The sequence below is a fragment of the Aythya ferina genome, assembly GCF_964211825.1.
Source record: "Aythya ferina genome assembly, chromosome: 1".
NCBI lineage: Eukaryota > Metazoa > Chordata > Aves > Anseriformes > Anatidae > Aythya > Aythya ferina.
Window position 1 is genome coordinate 127,852,805 of NC_140296.1, and position 20,625 is coordinate 127,873,429.

The window sequence follows — 20,625 nt, forward strand, 5'->3', positions numbered from 1 at the left end:
AGCGATGTAAACCAGCTTTTGCAGTAACAGCCATTTGTATTCCATACAGACTAAAAAGCAATGGGAGCTCCTGGGAAAAACGAAGCTATAATAGTGCAGGTGGCAGATTTAGAGTGCCCTGCGTGTGACCACGATGCAAGATCCACAACGGCACTTGCTTAGGGGGAAAATATCTCAGTGCAACGCTGAGGCGAGAGGAGGAGCTGGGAACTGCAGGGTGGTTGACTCTAATCACGTCATAGCTTAATCCCCGTTGAAGACTAATATAAGGAGGCCAGGTAACTGAAGGTGTGTGCGATTATTACTGAGAATGTTTTCAACCAGCCAGCTCAGCGGCGACCGAAGTTACAGCGGCTCAGCTGCTGCCCTACCTCATTTCCACCCTCATCGCCTCCCCGCCCCGCCGCCATGACCAAGCCCTACGCATGCTCACAGGGCACGGCGCAGCCATTCCACCCCCCCCCCCCGCCCCCCCCATACGGAGCGCTTGGCCCTGCCCGCCCGCCGTCGGCCGCGGGGGGTTGTGGGCTGAGCGGCAAGATGGCGGCGGCGGCGCTGCGCCCTCGGTCGGCCCGCGGCCTGTGGCTGCCAAGGGCAGGTGAGCGCGGCTGGGGGTGGGGGTGCGGCGGGGGCTTAACGCGCTGTTAACCGCAGCAGCGGGACGTCTCGAGAGAAACACGGTTGTGGTTTGCCGTTGGTGTTTATTTGATTCAAAACAGCACTCAGAGTGCTTCGGGTAAAGCTTGTAAAGACAAGCTGTGAGTGCCAAGGGGGCTCTGCTTGGTGAGGACCCTTCGTCAAGTCTGGGGTACGCGTGAGCATGAGACAGAAAGCTTTAAGTAGTGGAAATAGTAACGTGGGTTATGAAAGCTGTACGGGTCTCTTAAGTTATGTTGTCCTCGGTTACTAGGGGTTGCATTTTGGCAGGGCTGCACGCCATACAGAAGGTCCTTTACTGGTTGTGAATCTAGTGCGAGGATCTTCCTAGTTTGTTTTGTTTGAGTCTCATGGATATCCCTTAATTTTTTTTTTTTTTTTTGTAATGTAGTAATAATTGGGCGTGTGGCCATAGGTTATGATATGTTATGATGGATCCTGAATAATTACAGAACAAGAAAAGGTGTACGCTGCTAAAGAGCTTACAGTGTAAGGTAAGCACCAACAAGTGGGAGAATACAAGACAATAAGGAGGTGTTATTTACAAATATGACAGTGATAGTATCACGAAGAGCCTGTTGTCACGTATTCTTGCAGAAATAACAGCAAAGAACCCATAAAAACGTTGGAAGACATGCAGAAATTTTTCAGATTGTAAGAACGAAAAAAAGACATGGGTAGAACTATTTAATAATATTCTGTTTGAAAGGTACTAGTAGTAGACTAGAATACTGTTGGGTTTAGGTTTTATGTTTTAAGGACTGAACTGTTCCTAGTGAACCGTAACAGAGAGAGTGTTGGTTAATTTTGTAACTAGAATACTGTGTTCTTTTTTTTTTTTTTTTTTTTTTTTTCCACTTAAGCCTTTGGAAAGAGGAGTGTATGTGAACAGGGTATTGAGAAGGATGGTTGGTCATCAAGCTTTCTATTTTACCATCTCAGCAGGCTGTGCAGCTTTTTGGAGCTAAAGGTATCTGGTTTTGAAGAACCCAATCATTTTTATGTAGGTTTGCTTATCCTAAAAATAAGTATCAAGAAGTTATTGGAACATTACAAGAATTTATGTGACATGTTCATCCAATGATCTGCCTTAATATTATCCTTTATATTTGCACTTGTACTGGGCTTAACTGATCTCCACTTTCTAGCCACCTGTTACATTACATACGGGCTTTATTCTGTACAGAGTATTCAATACACACTCCTGTTTACATACGCAGATTTACTTTGTTGTTGTTTAAAAGATATTTTTTTTAAAAAAGAAAGTCCCCTCCCCAAGTATCTGAAGTATTTTTGAGCATAAAAACGTGGGTAAATTTTTAGGCTGAGAGTTCAGTTGTTGCAGTTATCATCAAAAAAACAGAATAACTGTATAACAAAACACTTTTGAAAATTAGTGACATAGTATTTTATACAGCTTTTCTTTGTGTACCAAAGAACCTATATAGGCTGCATATTGGTGTATTTTGTGCTAGGTGACATTGTATTGACAGCTTGGTAATTTGTTTATGATATGCTATATTGGAAATTCACTGAAATGACTGCTTTCACCATCACTGTACTTCTCCAGAAGTGAAAACAGAGACTTTAGAGGGCAGTGTTGAATTAACTGTATAGTAGAAAAAGTAGAGAGTGAAGATACGTGGGAATATGGCAGTGATGAATTGGTATGTTTCTTAAAGTCAATTTGAGGTATTGCAAAGTTTAATATGAGCCTACTGCATCACGTTAAGAACCTGAAATGCGGTAGCATATCTGCTACTTTGAGCCAGGTACCATGCTGTTTAAGTGTTCCTGAGATCGGGCCTCTTTTCGTGTAGGAGAGTTGCTTTTCAAAAAGTCATAAACGTGAGTTTTATGTAGGTAATACATTATTTTGTCCTGTTTCTATCAGCCAGTTAGGGTACAGTTTATAAGCATATTAGATTAATTTGAAAAGTCCAAATGAATGTTTGTGCTTTATTTAATTAAGTGTTTGTCAAACTGCCTTTCAGGACAAAGTTGTAGATGTTTGTGGCATCTTTTTTTTTTTTTTCCAGTTTGTACAGTGTGAAGAGAGGAGGGATAGACAAACCTTTGGGCACAGGTCTTGCTGGATTTTTTGCAGGTCTTGAGCACTGAAGTCTTGCTGGATTTTCTGGTTTGAGTGTTATCATCTGACCTAATAAAATATAATTCACCTCCAAGCATACCTTGTACTTTTTATCTTATTAACACTGTGGCTGTGGCATCAGTGCCGCTGTCTCAACTGGCAGTACCTAACTATATCTGATTAAAATTGCCTCCGTCAGTGTACAAGTGGATTTTTAAAAATCCCATAATCATCAGATTCTGGTATCAACTACTAGTCTTACTGTTTTTACTGTGGTTCTTTTTGCGTAGTTTTATGTGGGGAAGATGAAACTTGCTTACCCATGAAGTGCTTGTGGTCATGATTTATTTGAAGTTGGAAGGTCAGTTACTGTTTTTCTTCTGTTTTTTTTTTTTTTTTTCTTCTCATCGACAGCTGCTGCAGTCTGCTATTGTTAACAGCAGGATGTCTGTGGTGTTGTTATATGCTCTACATTTCATCCATTCCTTTCTTTTTATGAACAGAGCCATGTAGTAGCACAACACGCTTCCAATTTCAAAAATCTTCTATGAGTAGATAGATTCCTTGTTTCCTTTGGCTAACCTGATTGAAGAGAATGAATGTATGTCCTCTCCAAACTTCCTTTTTGAGGTATCTTGTCAATTTATTTCAATATTACAGTGATCTGCTGTTTCTGCGGTTTCAACTCTTTGTAGCTCCTTGAGAAAAGGACTTTGAGTCAATATCCTGTGCATCGTGGAACTGCCTCTTTGTATCTCTTCATCTCCTTGCACTCTAGAGCTGTGTTACAGGAGGACTGCTGCCTCTTCCAATGTTTGAGTCTGCTATATTTAGACTGAGATAAAAAGGCTGGTTTAAGCACATCTAGAATGAGCTTGACGTCTTTGTCTCATAGATCTCAAGTCTAGGAGCAGGATGTGGATGTACTCAGAAGGGACCTGCCTGTAGCAAGTAGTTTTTATTTGCTTAACCTCTGTGTCTCACCTCATACATCAAATACTAGTGCTAGCCAGTTAAGCTTTACTTGCTGTTTAGGAACTGATAGCCCTAGTCTGCTCCTTCTGTGTCTTAGTTTGGACTTCAGTTTTTATCCACACCTCCCTCATGCTCCTTGTCCTCTGACCTATCCAGCTGTCTCTGAAATATCCTGGCATGGGAAACCTTTCTAACAGAGAAAGGGGAAAAAACAAAAAGAAAACCTAAAAATAATTAAAAAAAATATAGGTCTGTAATGAGAAAGTATTTTTAACTATGGTTTGACACTGATAAATTTTAGCTTGTATCACATGCTCTCTTCCATTTTGTGTTTCAGGCCCTGGGATTTCTGCCTTAGCTGCAGCTCCATCTGCGTTGCAGCAGCACCGCCACATTCATCATGCAGTGATACCTCATGGAAGAAGTGGACGATCCTCTGTTAGTGGCATTGTGGCCACTGTCTTTGGGGCTACAGGTTTCTTAGGACGCTATGTTGTCAATCGTTTAGGTAATGTTCTCCAGGAGTACTAATTAAAAGTTTAAGTGCTTAACCAAGCTCAATTTTTTCATTAGGTTACAGATTAATCTAGAAGGCTTTAGCATTTTGGATCTTAAAAATGCAGCAGTACAAAAGTGTTTTGCATCATTCCTTCATAGTATTTGCTTTAGTAAAGCGCCAAGATGCAGCAATCAGTAAAAGCAGTTTTAATCTCGAAAATATAGAAGCATTTGAAGATTGTTATAGACATTAAGACCAGTCATTCTCATTCACATAATGTTTTTCCAGTCTGTAGAATACAGCTCTGAGAAGATGTACAGCATCTATTTGATTCTTCTGATTTTGGCATTGTTAGCACACCATAGTAAATAGCTTGCAGAAGTTTGATTGGAATTCTTTAGAGTTGTCCTTTTGATTTTGAGTTCCAGAAAATAACTCTTGCATTTTGTTTTTCCTTCTCTCCATCCGCCTTCTAAAAATGCAAATATCCTTAGGTGTGACACATTTTTATGTATTGTACTGTGTTTATAGTATGCACTGCGTTTTTTATTTTCTGTCTTACTAGATCATTAATTCACTCAAGTATTCAAGTATCTACCTGCTTAAGAATCAAAATTATATGTTAAGTTCAGTAACTTCTTTCTTTGCTACTTTCAGCTTTGCAGATAATATTTGAGATAGTTATGTGTATGTGTTGTTCTTTAATGCAAGGGACAAAGAAAAAAATCTGTAAGTTCCTAGGTTCATCTACTTAGGTATGTAGTAGTTTAAAATAAATGAAATTTTTTTGAATGCTTAGGTCGCATTGGATCTCAAGTAATCATACCCTATCGCTGTGATCAGTACGACCTCATGTATCTGCGACCAATGGGTGACCTGGGGCAACTTCTCTTCTTAGTAAGTCTTTTACTTTGGCTTCAGATCAAATATAATACCATTGCTATACAAGGAAGTCTGTTAATCATTCTCAAAGTCAGAACTCCTGCTATTGTTTAGCCTGTAAATGGAAATGATGGGAAAGAGCTTTCTTTGATTATGCCTTTTTACACATTATCTCATCTCTTTCCCATTTGATGTTCTGGTTACAGGAGTGGGACTGTAAGGACAAAGACTCTATCCGAAGAGCCGTGGAGCACAGCAATGTGGTCATTAATCTTGTTGGAAAAGAATGGGAAACAAAGTAAATTTTTTTCACCTATATGCATAGATTTGCAACAGGTATTGGATATTGTAGCCACTTTTTACAGCACATGTACAGTATGCAGTGACACCTTATTTTTGCCTTACATGAAAAGGCAAAACTGAAATCCTGCATATAAAACTTCTTCCACTTTAAATGTTTAATGTTTTAAAATGTGGTTATGATCTGCTCCTGAGAAGTAAATTATTTCTGTAATTTTCTAGTGTACGGTTTTTGTTTTGCTTGAGAGTTAAACTTCTTTTGCACACCTTCCTGATGTTTGGTGGGTCCCTTTCTGTATCTCGTGGAGGCTTCCACTTTCTGTGGACTCATTTACTTTGTTAAAGAAGTTGGCTTACATCCTGCAACTTTGTGGTAATGATGGATTGTAGCCTACTATAATAAGCTATGATCAAGGTTTTCCTATTCTCTGGTAAATGTTAATGAACAGGAATAGCTATGGAGAGTCCCTATTATGATTAACAGTTCTTTGACAGTTTGGCACAGATGCTTTTAGCTACATAAGCATTTTTGGTAATAATTTTTTAAGTAGCTCTTTCTTGAAATCCATTTAAAAAAAACACCTCACATAATTCAGGTTGAAAATGCACATAATAGCCTGTTTCTGTGTTTCGTTGGTGGTTCTTTTTTTTTTTTTTTTTTTTTTTCATGCATGCAGTTTTCCAACTTTAAATAAGACCTTGTTACTGCAGCACTGCCAGACAAAAACTCATTAACTATGTGGTTTGTCTTTTAACATAATCTTGCTGTCATGGCAGACAGAATCAATTGTAGATCTTGGTTTCACCTATACTTAAAAGCCTAATGCTTCTGTTGTGTTGCACTATTTTTGGTTAATAGTCACTTGTCGGTGTTGCCCTAAGTTCTACAATTACTTTTCCTAAAATAGTGTGTCTCTTGGCAAGCACCAATTTCAGCTGTTTCTTGTCTGGTCAAGTATTATACATAACTTCTGTGAGACTCTTTGATTTTGTATTCAAACTCTTAGAGGTGCTTTTTTTTTTTCTTTTTCCTGATAGTCACTTAGCTCCTTATCCCACCCTTGGTGTCTATAAAATAGTTTAGTTGGGGAAAAAAATCTAAACTAACTTTGTGTATCTGCAAAGTTTTTTTTTTTTTTTTTTTTTGTCTTCTTCAGACTTTGGGGTGTAGGTAAAAACATACAAAAACAACCTAAGACTGTTACGTATTGTTTATTATTGCTGTTCTAACAGCAGCAATTTCTTCATAATGTGGAAGCAAAGGAAGAAAAAGCCTGTGCAGTTGGCCAAAGGACAATGTAATCTCCATTTATCATTCAGAAATGTTCTTTCTCCCTTAGCGTTTCTGGACTCATAAAAAGTATGATTTGTGTATGGGAGAGTTCCTTTTTTAGTGAAAGTGAGTGAAACAACAACAAATGGTTTTTTTAAACTAGAATGAAACTATCAAAACCAAATAAAAGAATTGTGTCGCTCTGGTCAATTTCAGCATTGTCAAAAACAGGAGTCAGTACACCTTAAAGACTTCTGAGTGTTTGAAAATTTGCTACTGTGTTTCTCAGAGGTCCTTAGGTGTTTTTTATCTGCTATGTTGATATCAATGGTGGTGCTGGAACCCTGTGATAAAATTCTGTGGCCTGTTAAACATGAGGTCACACTAACCATTGTAATCATCCCAAAGTCTGTGAGAAACATGAGCAGGAAAAAAAAAGAAGATTAAGATTAGAAGTGGAGATTGGAGTGGGAAGGGAGGAGAGAGAAGTAAAGCCTGCCATTAAATACTTTCCTCCTTGCCTTGTATTAGTATACAGTATGATCTGTGTATACTATGTTGTTTGAAAACTCCATAGTTACAGGAGGGATGTTGGTCATTCTTCTGTGTTTCTAAAATCTATTTTTGTGAGTAGAACAGGAGTAATGGTTCCCAGGATCAGATTAGCTATTGAAGGGTCAAAAATAACTTTTTATTTTTAAGGCTTTCTTTAGACTCCAGTGGGATCTGAAGAGCTGTGAGAGTAGATAAGGATAGAGGGAGAGGCATTTGAGAGAGGCATTCAGAGTAACAAAAATGTTTTTTACTCAGAATCAAATGGAAAAGATGGAGTGGGGTGCTTACAAGGACAATATAAAGACATGAGAAGCCAGTTCGCTTCCTTGCAGTTTTAGTATAGTTGGAAGGAATTTCGGGATTGTTGCCAGGCTATAGCTTGGAGACTGAGCTTCTGTATTGTTCTTGATCAGATGCAAAACTAGATTACAGTTGAACCCCACTAACTTTGGCCCCTTGAATGCTATGAAGTGAGTAGAGTATATTTTTTTTCTTCCTTCACCCTTCCTTTTGAAGTCCTCTGTCAGCTGCAATGGAATAGTCGTAGCTGTTCTGTCAATGTAAAATTTTCCATTTGCATAAGCACCTGTGAGTTCTTTGGTCTGTTTTCGTCCACTTTCTTAATGCCTAGCATCTGTCCTAACTTAGGCTACTCAGAATTTGTGTTCCTTTTTAATGTAATTGAGTGCATCAAACAAAGTCAGTTTTTGAACAGGTGTTGTAAAAAGACAGTTTTGCTCAGATTTTGAAATGCAGCACTTTTTTCAAACAAAAGAAAATGTTTTGTCTTAGGAATGGTTTTCTACTTGTCCCAGATGAGTGGGCAAGAGATTTTTTCATACTGATTTGATCTTACCAGATGAAGAAGGCAGTACTATTGCTGTAATTGAAGATCACTGTTGCATTTCACTTCTTCTTATGAGGAGAATATCTCACAAACTTAAACTTTCTAATGAGGAGCATTGATAGGTTTTTGAAATATATTCAAGTAATATGTAATGATTGCTCTTGGTTGGTAGGCAACCACTATTGGTCACTCTTAAATTAAAATTTGTTTTTGGCTTGTTCTAGAAACTTCAGTTTTGAAGATGAATTTGTAAATATTCCTAAAAGTATTGCCCAGATAACTAGGGAAGCTGGTGTGGAAACACTCGTTCATATCTCTCACCTGAATGCAAGCTTGAAGAGTCCTTCCAAATACCTGAGGAATAAAGTAAGTCTAGAATAACTTTGAAGATTTTTTCAGAAAGCCTACTTTTTGTCTCTTTTCCAACTGAGTCTGTTTGAAGGAAATCACTGTATGAAATCATTCTTCTATGGAATTTTGTCTTCATCTGAGGAATTATGTTACTGTGCTTACTGGGGCTAGAAATCCTCCTACGTTTTTCATGTACTTTGAAGGGAAATAGATCTTGTATTCCTACAAACTACTCGTTTCTTCTGTCCTTGGGTATCTTTGCATCTACAATTACTGTTGTTAGGAAGGAGTTTGGTGGTGGTTTGAGATCTGATATTATGTTTTACATCTAAGGCTGACCTAGTAAATGGAAGTAAGTAGATGATGCCGAAATGAATTCTGCAAAAACAAAAAATCAGAGTTACAGACCCTTGTGCAAGAACAGATAATAATTCTACTGCTACGAAAAAAATCTGTTTTTGGTATCCTTTTGTTTTATCCTGCATGCTGGACTCTGTTGCCTTGCTTATAATAGATGTTTTTTAAACACAGTTAAAATTTGGTGGCTCTCAGTGTGTAATGAGTTTATAGGGGATATATATATATATGTAGGCCTTATTGTATTGACCAGTCCCATGGGGAAAACAGCTGCTTCTGAAGTTTTTTTTTAGTCTACTTAAGCAATTCTTCGAGTGTTTTAATAATACAGTAGGGGTTATTTAAACATTATGTTGTTTTTTTTGTTTTCAATCTCTGTTTTAACATAAGGTAGAGAAGTACTTAGATTAGGCTTCTTTGTTTTTGAACTTCATCGCTTTTAACATGCATTCCTTCACTAATGAGACTGTTGTATCTCAAATGAAATAAGTTATCTACATTTCTATGGGACTTTTGGGACAGTCTTTGAGAACTTAACTTAGCATCTCAAAAATAAATGACTCAGATACAAATAATTTTGTACTGCTGCTGATGAGTTCCTGAGTGCTATAGTAAGGATGCTGTAAATTCTGAAAAGGTATCATCTTTTGGTCTATCTGGAAGGGATCTAATTCATGTGATCACTTTAATTGAATGACAGGCTGTTGGAGAGAAAGCAGTGAGGGAAGAATTTCCAGATGCTATAATTATGAAGCCTGCTGAGATGTTTGGGAGGGAAGACCGTTTTCTCAATCATTATGCGAGTATGTATTCTTGAAATAATAAAACCATGTCAGGTATGTATACATATTTGTGGAGAACAGAGGGAAAATGCATTTTACTTTTGGGGAGTGGAGAGTTGATTTTTTTTTTTTTTTTTTAATCAGAAATTTACTGTATTTTACTTTATTGAAGATGTGTAACAGAAGAATAATAATTTTTCATCCTATGGTGAAATGGTAGAGCCTGAATTCTTCCTCAATCTAATTAGACTTTGCTGTTTGATTTTATATGCTACTACTTTTTTTGCTTGTTTTTTTTAGATTGTCCTGACAATCTAGACAGCAGAGAGTAGAAGCTGTTTTTGGCTTGCAAAGTTGAGATATCTCTGAACCGCTTTAGGTGAACAGCAAGCATAGCCTTCCCATGGTTGTTGATAAGAAAGTTGAATGTGGGGGATAATTACTTCCAATTTTTTTAATCAATTTTTTTTTTCAGAAGAGATCCACACTCGGTGTTGTGCAACATGTATTGGTTATTTGCCTGCTGAAATGATTCACAGATCTTATTCTCAAGTTATATTTGTTTCTCTCCGTCAGACATGCGCTGGTTTGGTGGTGTGCCTCTTATTTCGATGGGCAAAAAAACAGCTAAGCAACCAGTATATGTAAGTTTTCCTAAAAGCAAGACAATCCCAAATCCTGTGTGTCTTTTTCTATTTTCCTTTTTCCCCATAAATCACTCTTGAAGAAGAGTGTGTGCATGCATTCATGTTTTCTGTTGGTAATTATCTGTTGTTATTGTTTCTCGCAGGTGGTTGATGTAGCAAAGGCAATTATTAATGCAATTAAGGATCCTGACGCTAAAGGAAAAACATACGCCTTGGCTGGGTAGGTTACTTTTCTGATTTTAATTATCTGAAGTACTTCTTTTTGGTGTCATTTTTTGGCATGCTGCACAGTACATTTAATTTCTCCATCCATGCACACAGTTTGAGCTGCAATAAATTCCACCTCCTTTTTGGGAGGAAAAATGACTCAAGCTGTTGTTGTGAGTACTCTGAAAATCCTAGTTTGGGCCCCATTGCATTTAATGTTATGTATGTGCACACACAAAAAAATAACCCAGTCTTTTTAAAATACACCAGACAAAACAGCTTTAGAGAAAATGCTACTGAAACTATGTGGAAATCACCTTGAATAAGAATGGATAAAGCCAGTGGATCCCTTGGAATATTTATTTATAAAAGCTCCAAGTCAGAATAGGTCATTAGTAATAAGGAAAGATGACCTGCTAAATGCCAAGGTAATGGCTTCGTGTTTCAGTATGTGGCACTGAAATCAGTCATACGGTTATTCCTGAAAACGTACTGGATTTTGCAGAAGGCGTATCTGAGACTTTATTGTTCTTTCCATATTCATTTTGTGATGCTGTCACTGTAGAGCAGAGATTATTACTAGTTTATCTTTCACTGTTGTGATGTAACTGAGCTATTGAGGAAGATGCTGTTCTAGTGGCCGGTTTAGGTGTGTAGTATGCTGATGTTCTTGAAAAGGCAGCAGCTTTTTTTTTTTTTTTTTTTTTTTTTAAATCAGGCTGAAGAACTTCTGTTTAAAAACTAGCAAAATAATTTTCAGCCTCACCCCTGTCTCAGAAGAAGTAACTACTCCAGCAGCAGGAGAAACTGAGAACTGCACACTAAATAGAACAATATTTGCAACCAAATGCAAGGGCAGTTGGCTAAACCTTGTATTCTTGCAGTTTCAAAGTCTCATTTTTTGGCAATTTGGAGAAGGCCAGGGGTTCAACACCTAGGTTTCAGAGGCAGGAATTTAAGCAAGGATGCCAGGCTGTTGCTGCAAGGAATACAGAGTTTCAGGCACCTAACAGTGACTGAAAAGCTTTTGAATAAGTGATAGTCTAAACTGAAGACTCAAATCAGTGTTGGAAAACCAAAGGAACTCTGCAACATAACCCTTGATTAAAGCTGTGTGAAGCACTCTTTCTTCCTTTTTTTTTTTAAAGGGAGTTAACAGCTTGAGTTTAAAATATTAATTTACATGTAGTAAAAGAATGCTTCTCCCTCTCCTACTATATGGTGAAATAGAGTTTCAACTATGGCAGCTGGTGGTAGCATTGCAACGCCTGAACAACTGAAGATTTTGTATGTTTTTTCTCTGTTCAGTTCTTCTCAAATGTCACTGGTTTTTCTTCATCCATTTACTCAGTCTTTTGTCTTGGATGGTAACAGCTTGCTGTCGGCTGGTTTTGTGGTTGGTGTAGACACTTGTAGTAATTTTTTTCTTGGTAAAGTTGCATTGTTGATGCTTGGGAATTTATAAAGGAACAAAAGCACTAGTCTTTATTTTTGCATTTTATTATATAGAGCTACCTTACGCATAACAGCGTGACCAGCAGGGCTAGGGAGGTGATCGTCCCCCTGTACTCAGCTCTGGTGAGGCCGCACCTCGAGTACTGTGTTCAGTTTTGGGCCCCTCGCTACAAGAAGGACATCGAGGTGCTTGAGCGGGTGCAGAGAAGGGCGACGAAGCTGGTGAGGGGCCTGGAGAACAAGTCCTACGAGGAGCGGCTGAGGGAGCTGGGCTTGTTCAGCCTGGAGAAGAGGAGGCTCAGGGGTGACCTTATCGCTCTTTTTAGGTACCTCAAGGGAGGCTGTAGCGAGGTGGGGGTTGGCCTGTTCTCCCATGTGCCTGGTGACAGGACGAGGGGGAATGGGCTTAAGTTGAGCCAGGGGAGTTTTAGGTTAGATGTTAGGAAGAACTTCTTTACAGAAAGGGTTGTGAGGCATTGGAACAGGCTGCCCAGGGAAGTGGTGGAGTCACCATCCCTGGAAGTCTTCAAAAGACGCTTAGATGTAGAGCTTAGGGATATGGTTTAGTGGAGGGCTGTTAGCGTTAGGTTGGAGGTTGGACTCGATGACCTTGAGGTCTCTTCCAACCTAGAAATTCTGTGATTCTGTGATTCTGTGATATCTGTGGATTTTAACTATCAAGATTGAATATCAAGATTTGGCTTATTTTAGTAGCTTTGGATAGGCATTAGGATGTTTAAGTATAAAGCAAAAACTTGGTGTCTGGTACTCCCGTGTAACTTCATAAATCCAGATCTTTATCAGGCTATATAATTCATCCACCTGGATGAAGTCAACAAGGAGTTTGGAGTGTTGAATTCATTTGAATTCTCCCAAATATGCTGGCCTACCTTTAAGGTATATACAGTAGATTGTTTTGCCCTAATTTGCCTTTAGAAACTATAGTAGTAGTAATTTAGCATTTTTCTCTTTTCTAACACCTAACAACAAATTTTGTTTATTTGCATTTGTATTCTCTCCAAAGAACATTGCAGGCTATTGAGCCTGAGCTATTGAAGGCTCAGTTTTCATTCATGCAACCTCAAACATTGATATCCTTGAGATATTTGGTTTATCAGAGTGAAATTGATGTTTTTCATATCGTAGCCAAGGGTTTCTGGAGTTTTACATAGTCTTACTCTAGCTGTTACTTACTCTTCGTTTATATGGGATTTTAGATTGCAGCAGTAATTCATTTTCAGATGAAAAGCTACAGAGTCTTATTTTTAGGATGATTCTACCTGTGAAGGAGTCAGTCTCAAGATGGTTGTCATTTCACTGAAGTCTCTGCCTTATCTGAAAAATACAACAAAACATTAGGAGACTCACACTTCTGTTTGTTCATTGTTTCTTTGAATCCTGATCTGCAGCATGTAATTTTGAAGGCTGAAACACAAAATGATACATCAGAACTTAGTAGTGTGCTCTATTGTGTACTTATACATTTTGAAAAATCTTCATACCGGCAAGTTGCCTTGAAAGCCAAGGTAGGTAATTGTTTCAGTTCAAGGCATCTAGAAAAATGGAGTATTTAAATGCCAAGATGAAGTCTGAACAAGAAAAGAATAGGAACTCCCAGTGGTATGTGTTTCTCTTGAACAACTGCAGGTGTACTAGAGCCTGTTTCTATCCCTCCATTTTGAGAGGGTGAATGCATTCTTTTGGGGAATTTACCTTGGTTTCTTCCTCTTGCTCTCAAAGAGAACAGCATGTTCTTAGTCTCTCAAAGGCAAGCAAATTAGTTTCCTTGCAGCTATTTGCTACCTTAGAAACCTTTATTAATTTTTGGTGTTTGCTTTCTAGCTTTTTGGCTTTCTTGTATTACAAAGTGTTAACTGGGCTTCTACAGATTCAATCTTATCCCAGTGCTTAGTGTATTTAAATCAGAATTTGAGTCACTTGTTACATGGAGGAGGCGCATTAAGAGTGTGATTTAGAAGCACACACCATACATTTTATTCAGTATGACTGGTGGGCTAGCCTAGTCCTGCAACCAGATACCCGTACACCTGGCCACTTACTCTTCCTCCTGCTCAACAGGACAAGGGAAAACAATGAAATGAAAAACCTTGTGGGTTGAGATAAAGACAGGGAGATAGTTTACCCAGTTACTGTCATAAGCAAAACAGATTTTACTTGTGGAAAATTCATTTATTGCTAATTAAAATAAATTTGGGCATTGTGAAATAAAGACAAAACAAACAAAAGAAACCCCATCTACCCTTTTCCCTGGCTCTGCTTCACTTCTGACTCCTCTATTGCATCTCCGAGTGGTACGGAGGGTTGGGGAATGCCATATGGGTTCAGTCTGTAGCAGCTCCTTTCTGCCATTCCTTCATCTACACATTTTTCTGCTCCTTTATGATGATCTTCCCCATTGGTTGTTGAGTAATCTATGCTCCAGTGCCTAGAGCCACCACCACCTTTGATATTGTTGTTCTCTCTGCTGTTTCAGACACACTTCTTCCCTTCACAGATCAAACGTGTGTTTGTGCTTGGGACTGCCCTGACCCAGATGTAGGACCTTGTGCCTTGTTGAATCTCTTGAGGTTCACACAGGCCCATCTCTCAAGTCTGTCAAGGTCCCTCTTTAATATATTTTCACAGAGGCACCACCAACTTGTCTGATGGGCTTATCTGTGACCTACAGTGGGTCTGTTAGAGATGAGTGTCTGAGCATGGGGCAACACCTGAACTCTTTACACAGAGGCTGCTTCAGCATTTCCCTGCTGCCAACGCCTTGGTAGGGATATCCAAAACTATGATAAAACAATTTTGTAATTCATGATGTGTATAGTTACTATCGCTGACATCTGATTATATGTTTTTCTAAATTAATGTGCTTATTTCAAACAATGTGGAATTTTAAGAACAAAAGTTTTTCACTTCTTGTGAGGTAACTGACAAACCTGACAAATAATTTATGCTGAAGAATATAGGCCCTTGGTAGGCTTAATGTATGTGTAGCTTGCTAATTTTTCTCTTACTGCAAATGTTTAAGTACACCTAATTTAACTATAATGTTTATTGCTCTTTCTTTCAGACCTAATCGCTACCTTCTTCATGACCTGGTAGAATATATATATGCAGTTTCCTTCCGAACCTTTTTTCCATATCCACTTCCACGTCCTCTGTATCAGTAAGTGGAACCCTTCCTTTCCTAAGAACTTTTCAAGCAGCATAGAAGTGTAAATAACTATTGCGTTGGTCATTTACTATTAGTACTGTTAATTGCTACTTAACATTGTAGGATTGTAGAAACTGGCTTTCCCCAAGTACACGTTTGTTAATTTTGAGTCTTCTGCTCAGGCACAGGCTTGACCTTGATGAGCTACTGAATAAAAACTGGAGTTGTAGTAAACTTAACTATTTATCCAGAGTTATTGAATGGCCTTGCTTTTTCTGAGCCACGGATTAGTAAAAGGTCCAAAGTGGAGACACTCAGTAGCAAATTGAACAAACTTCTAATAGTACCACAGGGAAAAACTGTGTATGCTGCTGACCATAGCCCTGACAGATGCTTTGTGCAGTACAGCTACTGTTAGCTGTCCCTCCAGTCTGTTGAGCACTGCCATACTGGAAATAGAATTGAGATAGGGGTGTCTATGGGTATTGACTTGACTTTCTAGTTCAGCCCTTGGTATTCATTTCAACTAGTGATGGAGGTAGGTTTTTGTTGAGTTGTTGGCCTGGGAATTTAAGAAGTGCATTTGAGCAAGCTTTTTTTTTTTTTTTAATATGAGGAAAGGAACATCTTTTAGAAGATAGTAACAAATAGGAAAATAGAAAAAGAAAGCTGTAGCATGACTTCAGTTGACTACAGTGGATGAGTTGTAAAGGTTCTGCTTGCATGTACAGAACAACCTGTGTAGCTGTGTGTTTTGTCTCTTTAGAGCACTCAGGAGAGAAGCTGATCTGCAGAATCGTATTTACAGAGTAATAGTGCATGAAAAAGTTTAGTCCTTAAGGTATAATTGGGCATCCTTTTACAGAGCTACCTGCAAACAGGAAATTCCATTTCAGAATATAATCCTCTGCTTGGTAGATGTGTCAGTGTTTGGGTGCTGATCCTCCCTCATTTTAGTGCAATACAAGCTAAATAACTGAAGAGAAGTCTAGAACCCTTTTATCAATCTACTAATGAACTATTAGGTTCATGTAGCAGATGATGAATAATTCTAGAAGAACATCTTCAGCCAATTCAGAAATAGATGCAACAGTTGTAGAGTCCTCTATTTAACATGGATAGATGACATAGAGAAGCTTGTTAAAAAGTAGCTACGTGGGTGTGTATTATTCTTATTAGCTCACATTAGCTGCAGTCCATGTTACATGTTTTTCTTTATGGGCTAAACTAAGTGGTATTTCATATTTTTGAGAAAAGAGCATGTCTGTAAGGCAGATAAGCCTAGTTATGTTTATGTGTAGTAACTTCATACTATCCTAGTCTGCAAGATGAGCGTTTCAGTAAGAGGTTCTACCTTGGAATACTCTTGGTCCTGAATCATCGAGCAAGAACTGTAGTATTTTTTTTCTCTGCCAGATTCACTTGCTTTCAAGGGACATTTGATTTCTGGAAACTGCAAATACGCTAATACTCATCCTTTTTATAGATGTAGATTGTTCCAGATTCCGTCATCTTGTTTATATGGCTGTTAAATCATTTAGTTGTCAGCAAGCATGTTTTCCCATAGAGGCACTGAATCAAACTTTGTGACTAATTGGATTACTGCCTAAGCTATTAGGGAAAAGAGTTTGGAGGAAAGGCAGGGGAAGGACTGAACCCTCCGGTGTGTAACAAATTGGATGTGTTTATTTTCTCCACCTACTAACAACACTCAGTTTTACTTCTAGATATCTACCCTTCCATCCCCTTATGAAGTAGAAAAGTAGGAGGTTGAATAATTCAGTAGCAAACAGTTAAAGTTACCAGAAACACAGCTAAGAAATTGTTTGTCGACATGTTCATTGCGTTAATGATTTTGTAGCTTTGCACAAGCAGAGCACACTATAAAGTGTGTAATATTCTTCTGAGATCTTATTTTTTTTTCTGTGTATTGGCATAATGACTATAATTTTGCAACTCTTCCTGACTGCAGTTTAGTTGCAAGATTCTTTGAGCTCAGTCCATTTGAACCATGGTTAACACGAGACAAAGTAGACCGGGTAAGTGAAGAACAACTTTCAAATTTTTTGGGGGGAATGTTTGTATTTGTAACTTCCACTTTGTAGTTCTATGTTCAAGGAGTGCTGAAATGTGTGTACATCATGTGGTACAGTATTTCAGTCAGTTCACTAGCTAGAGTTTGATTGTGAAGAATTAACTTCAGGCTGTTTGAATGGTGTACAACAATTTAACACTTGTAGTCTTAAAAAGGCTAAGTGAGAGAGAGAGAGACTAACTGGATTTTTTTTTAAAGGTATCATTAGGATGTAGTTTTTCTGATAGTATTGGTGGAGGAAGAATAGTTAACATTTTTCTTTAAATAAGTTTAAGAAAGTGGTCAAAACAACTGGCAAAGAGCTATATAATTAGTGGTAGTAGCATGGTAATGTGGTGAAAAATGAATGCCCAACATTCATATGTGTTAAATGATCAGGGCTGCATGCATTACCTCTCCTCTTCTTTGCCCAGCAAACACTATTAAAATTAGGTAACAGTGAGTTTATGTTCCTATATCTGCATTAAAATCACTTACACCACCTAGACAGTGTCATTTTTTAAAAAACTCAAGTTGAACTACACTAAATACAGACAAAATTCTTGCTTAATATTTGAATGCATTTCTAGTGGAGGTGTTGAAACTTTGTGTTCATTCTTAAGTTCTCAGAGTATTAAAATTCCTAATTCTCAGAGTATGTGAATGGGGTTGGACAAAAAGCTTAACAGTAGCCTATTATAACCTGATAGTACACTGTCTCTAAAATTCTGGGACAACCAAGAATCTGGAAGAGTTAAGTCTTGTCCTTAGAGCTGCTCATTGAATAGCTGTCAGGAATTAACTTTCCTTTTTGCATTTCTCCATCTGTAAAATAAACAGTAATTTTCTATTCCCGATGGAAATTAATTGTGAAAAAACGTGGACAGTATATATAATAGAGGAAATAAGTTTATTCATGGTATAGATAAAAGCTTTTTTCCACTTTATAAACCACTAACACAATCCCCATGTCAGAGGGAGTTGGCACTGTAGTTCTCTTGACGATATTGACACAGGAGGTAGACATACTACCTCATGAAAACTTTAATTCTAGCTGCCTTCGTAGTTCATAGATTTTTGTGAAATAAGCCTGTACCAGTTGACTCAAAATACTGCAATTCAGCTGTAGTATGGGTAATATAAAAGGTTCTATGTTTCCCGTGTCTGATCACTCCCCTCTTTTCCAGCTTTTCACCTGTAAGCGATCTGTACACAAAAATAGATGATTGACTTAGACCTTTTAAGAAATAGCACTGTAAGAGAAATCTCACTTTTCTAAGGTACAGGTCATTTGCGTTGAAAGTAAGTTAATAGAATTAAATATTTGTCCTGTATAGGACCCTGTTCTAACCATAAGCAGAGAAAAGCAGATACTAAAGACAGTAATTCAACACACATTTTCTTGAGAAAGCAGGATGCATACTTGCAGTTCAAATATACGTTTACATACAAGTTTGGCCTAATATCATGGTTTCAATTCGGTAATCTTACTGGTATGGAGAGAGAATGAAAAACCTTTCTGCATATCTCATTTATCCCTGAATCTAAATCTGAAGTCTGAAGGATTTATTTTTTTTTTTGGCAGCGGTACAGAGCATCTGTATCTCCTAGTTAAGTACAATAGGTACTTCATACATTGTATGATTAGGCCATAGTTTTGTAGGGCCATGTTAATTCTTTTCATCCTCCCAAGAAAAAAAATTGTGCCAAAATTACAGTTGGTGAGCAGGGAATGACACAGAGGTGGCTGAGTCCACTTTTCTTTAAATAGTTCTTCAGATCTACTGCAAGATGTGGGAATGTATTGTAATGAAGTCTTCTTTCTTAGGGGAAATAGCCCTTTATCAACAGCCTCAGAACTGCAGTTGAATCTCTGAAGAGCTGTCATGTGTAGAAAATTGTTTTGAGACATATTAAAATGTTTCTAGTACTAGAGATTCATGCTAGTATGTGTTTAGAAAAGAAAAACGGTAACCTCAGGTGTGAATACACAATACTTCTGCGTGTTAAAAATTGCATTGGGTGTTAACGCTATTCATTCTGTTAATTCCCACTCTTTTTTCCCTTTTCATTTCTTCTTAAAGTTTCACATAACAGACATGACATTTCCTGACCTTCCTGGTTTGGAAGACCTGGGTATTCAACCAACACCTCTAGAACAAAAAGCAATTGAAGTTCTGCGCCGTCACCGCAGATACCGCTGGTTGGATGCTGAGCTGGAGGAGGCAAAACCAGCAAAGACATACAACATGTAAACAGTTGCTTAGGTGGTTACTTAACACTACCTAAACTGTCTTTCTATGACCTAATTTGTTTGGAGACCTGTGTATATACCAAGTAAAATATGTTAATCATAAGCTGTATTTTGGCAGTGTTTTCTTTTTAATTATGGAAGACTGTAACACAATTCTTATCTTTAAAATGTCATGGTAGCAAATTTGCATATCATTCCTTAGTTGGTGAGCATTGAAGTATTTTAGCTGGGATAAGTTGAAATTGGTGGGGAAACTGAGTGGGATTGAGAACAGGGATAAAAAAAGTGACAGCACCTTGTATTTTCACCTCAATGCTTGCTTCCTACTATTTGCCTTTGTTGTGTGTGGCAATAGGAGAGAAGGAACTGGGACAAGTTGGACAAATAATCACAGCATCAAAGGTAGAAGCCTAATGGTGGAGGAGAAATTTGAGGTGGAGATTGGGACTGAATAGGTTTAAAAAAAAAAAAAAGGAGAATAGAAAAAGAATGGACAAATTGAACAAAAGGTCAAGGTTAGGAAAAGCGTTTAAAAAGTTTCTTGATTAACTCATGATGATTGCTGGACCCAAAGATCAGAATCTTGGTGTTTGTGTTGTCACTGAAGTACTGTCAAATTCCTGGACAAAGCGTTTCTTTAATTTCAACAGCTGCTGCATTTTGCTCTTCCACGAAAACCTACTGCTGCTAATGATTACTTTGTTAGGAAGAGTTAGATTCTTGTAATAATAAGATTTACTGATTCTGCCTACCACATGTTTGATTTGGCTCTCATGCGTGGTTTACTTTTCTTTTGATAACGTAAATTCATTCACTTGAAAATAAACCTACCAATTCAAACATTCAAAAGGTAGACAAAGTGGAAGTGCATGCTGTTAATAATTTGATCCTTATATTATTTTTATTTACTTGAGTAAATCCTTTTTTTCCATAACACCCTAGCTTTAAATAAATAGCCTTGTTTGTGCTCATTTAATATGTATGGCTTATGCTTTATTTATGCATGTTATTCACATCCTGCTGGGAAAACTAGTATTTCAGAGCTGTTTCACAGAAGCCATGTAGAGTACAGACAGAGATATGCAATTATCATGATAGTCCTGCACAGATAATTAGCAGTTTCCATTTTCAGATGGCAAACAGGCATAAAATGTTCTCAAGGGTACTGCTGTAATGATAGATGCCAGTTCTGAGAATGGGGGGAAAAAAAACAATAAACATTACAGTAAGCATTTTAAGTACAGCTTTTTCC

At 37.8% G+C, this 20,625-nt stretch overlaps 1 protein-coding gene across 1 annotated transcript; it reads left to right on the plus strand.

Moving 5' to 3' along the window:
- The first annotated feature begins 481 nt into the window (after positions 1 to 481).
- NDUFA9 (NADH:ubiquinone oxidoreductase subunit A9) lies at positions 482 to 19,476 on the plus strand. The gene is made up of 11 exons (XM_084508671.1): positions 482 to 598; positions 4,062 to 4,232; positions 5,023 to 5,120; positions 5,312 to 5,403; positions 8,305 to 8,446; positions 9,489 to 9,591; positions 10,147 to 10,214; positions 10,361 to 10,437; positions 14,962 to 15,057; positions 17,018 to 17,084; positions 19,204 to 19,476. Exons 1-11 carry the CDS (start codon positions 541 to 543, stop codon positions 19,372 to 19,374), a joined length of 1,143 nt encoding a protein of 380 aa, XP_084364797.1. The 5' UTR covers positions 482 to 540; the 3' UTR covers positions 19,375 to 19,476.
- Positions 19,477 to 20,625: the final 1,149 nt, after the last annotated feature.

Coding starts and splice junctions, on each gene's coding strand:
- NDUFA9 (XM_084508671.1), top strand. CDS start 541: ATGGCGGCGGCGGCGCTGCGCCCTCGGTCGGCCCGCGGCCTGTGGCTG. Junction 5,404..8,304: donor GGAAAAGAATGGGAAACAAA/GTAAATTTTTTT, acceptor GGCTTGTTCTAG/AAACTTCAGTTTTGAAGATG. Junction 15,058..17,017: donor CTTCCACGTCCTCTGTATCA/GTAAGTGGAACC, acceptor TCCTGACTGCAG/TTTAGTTGCAAGATTCTTTG.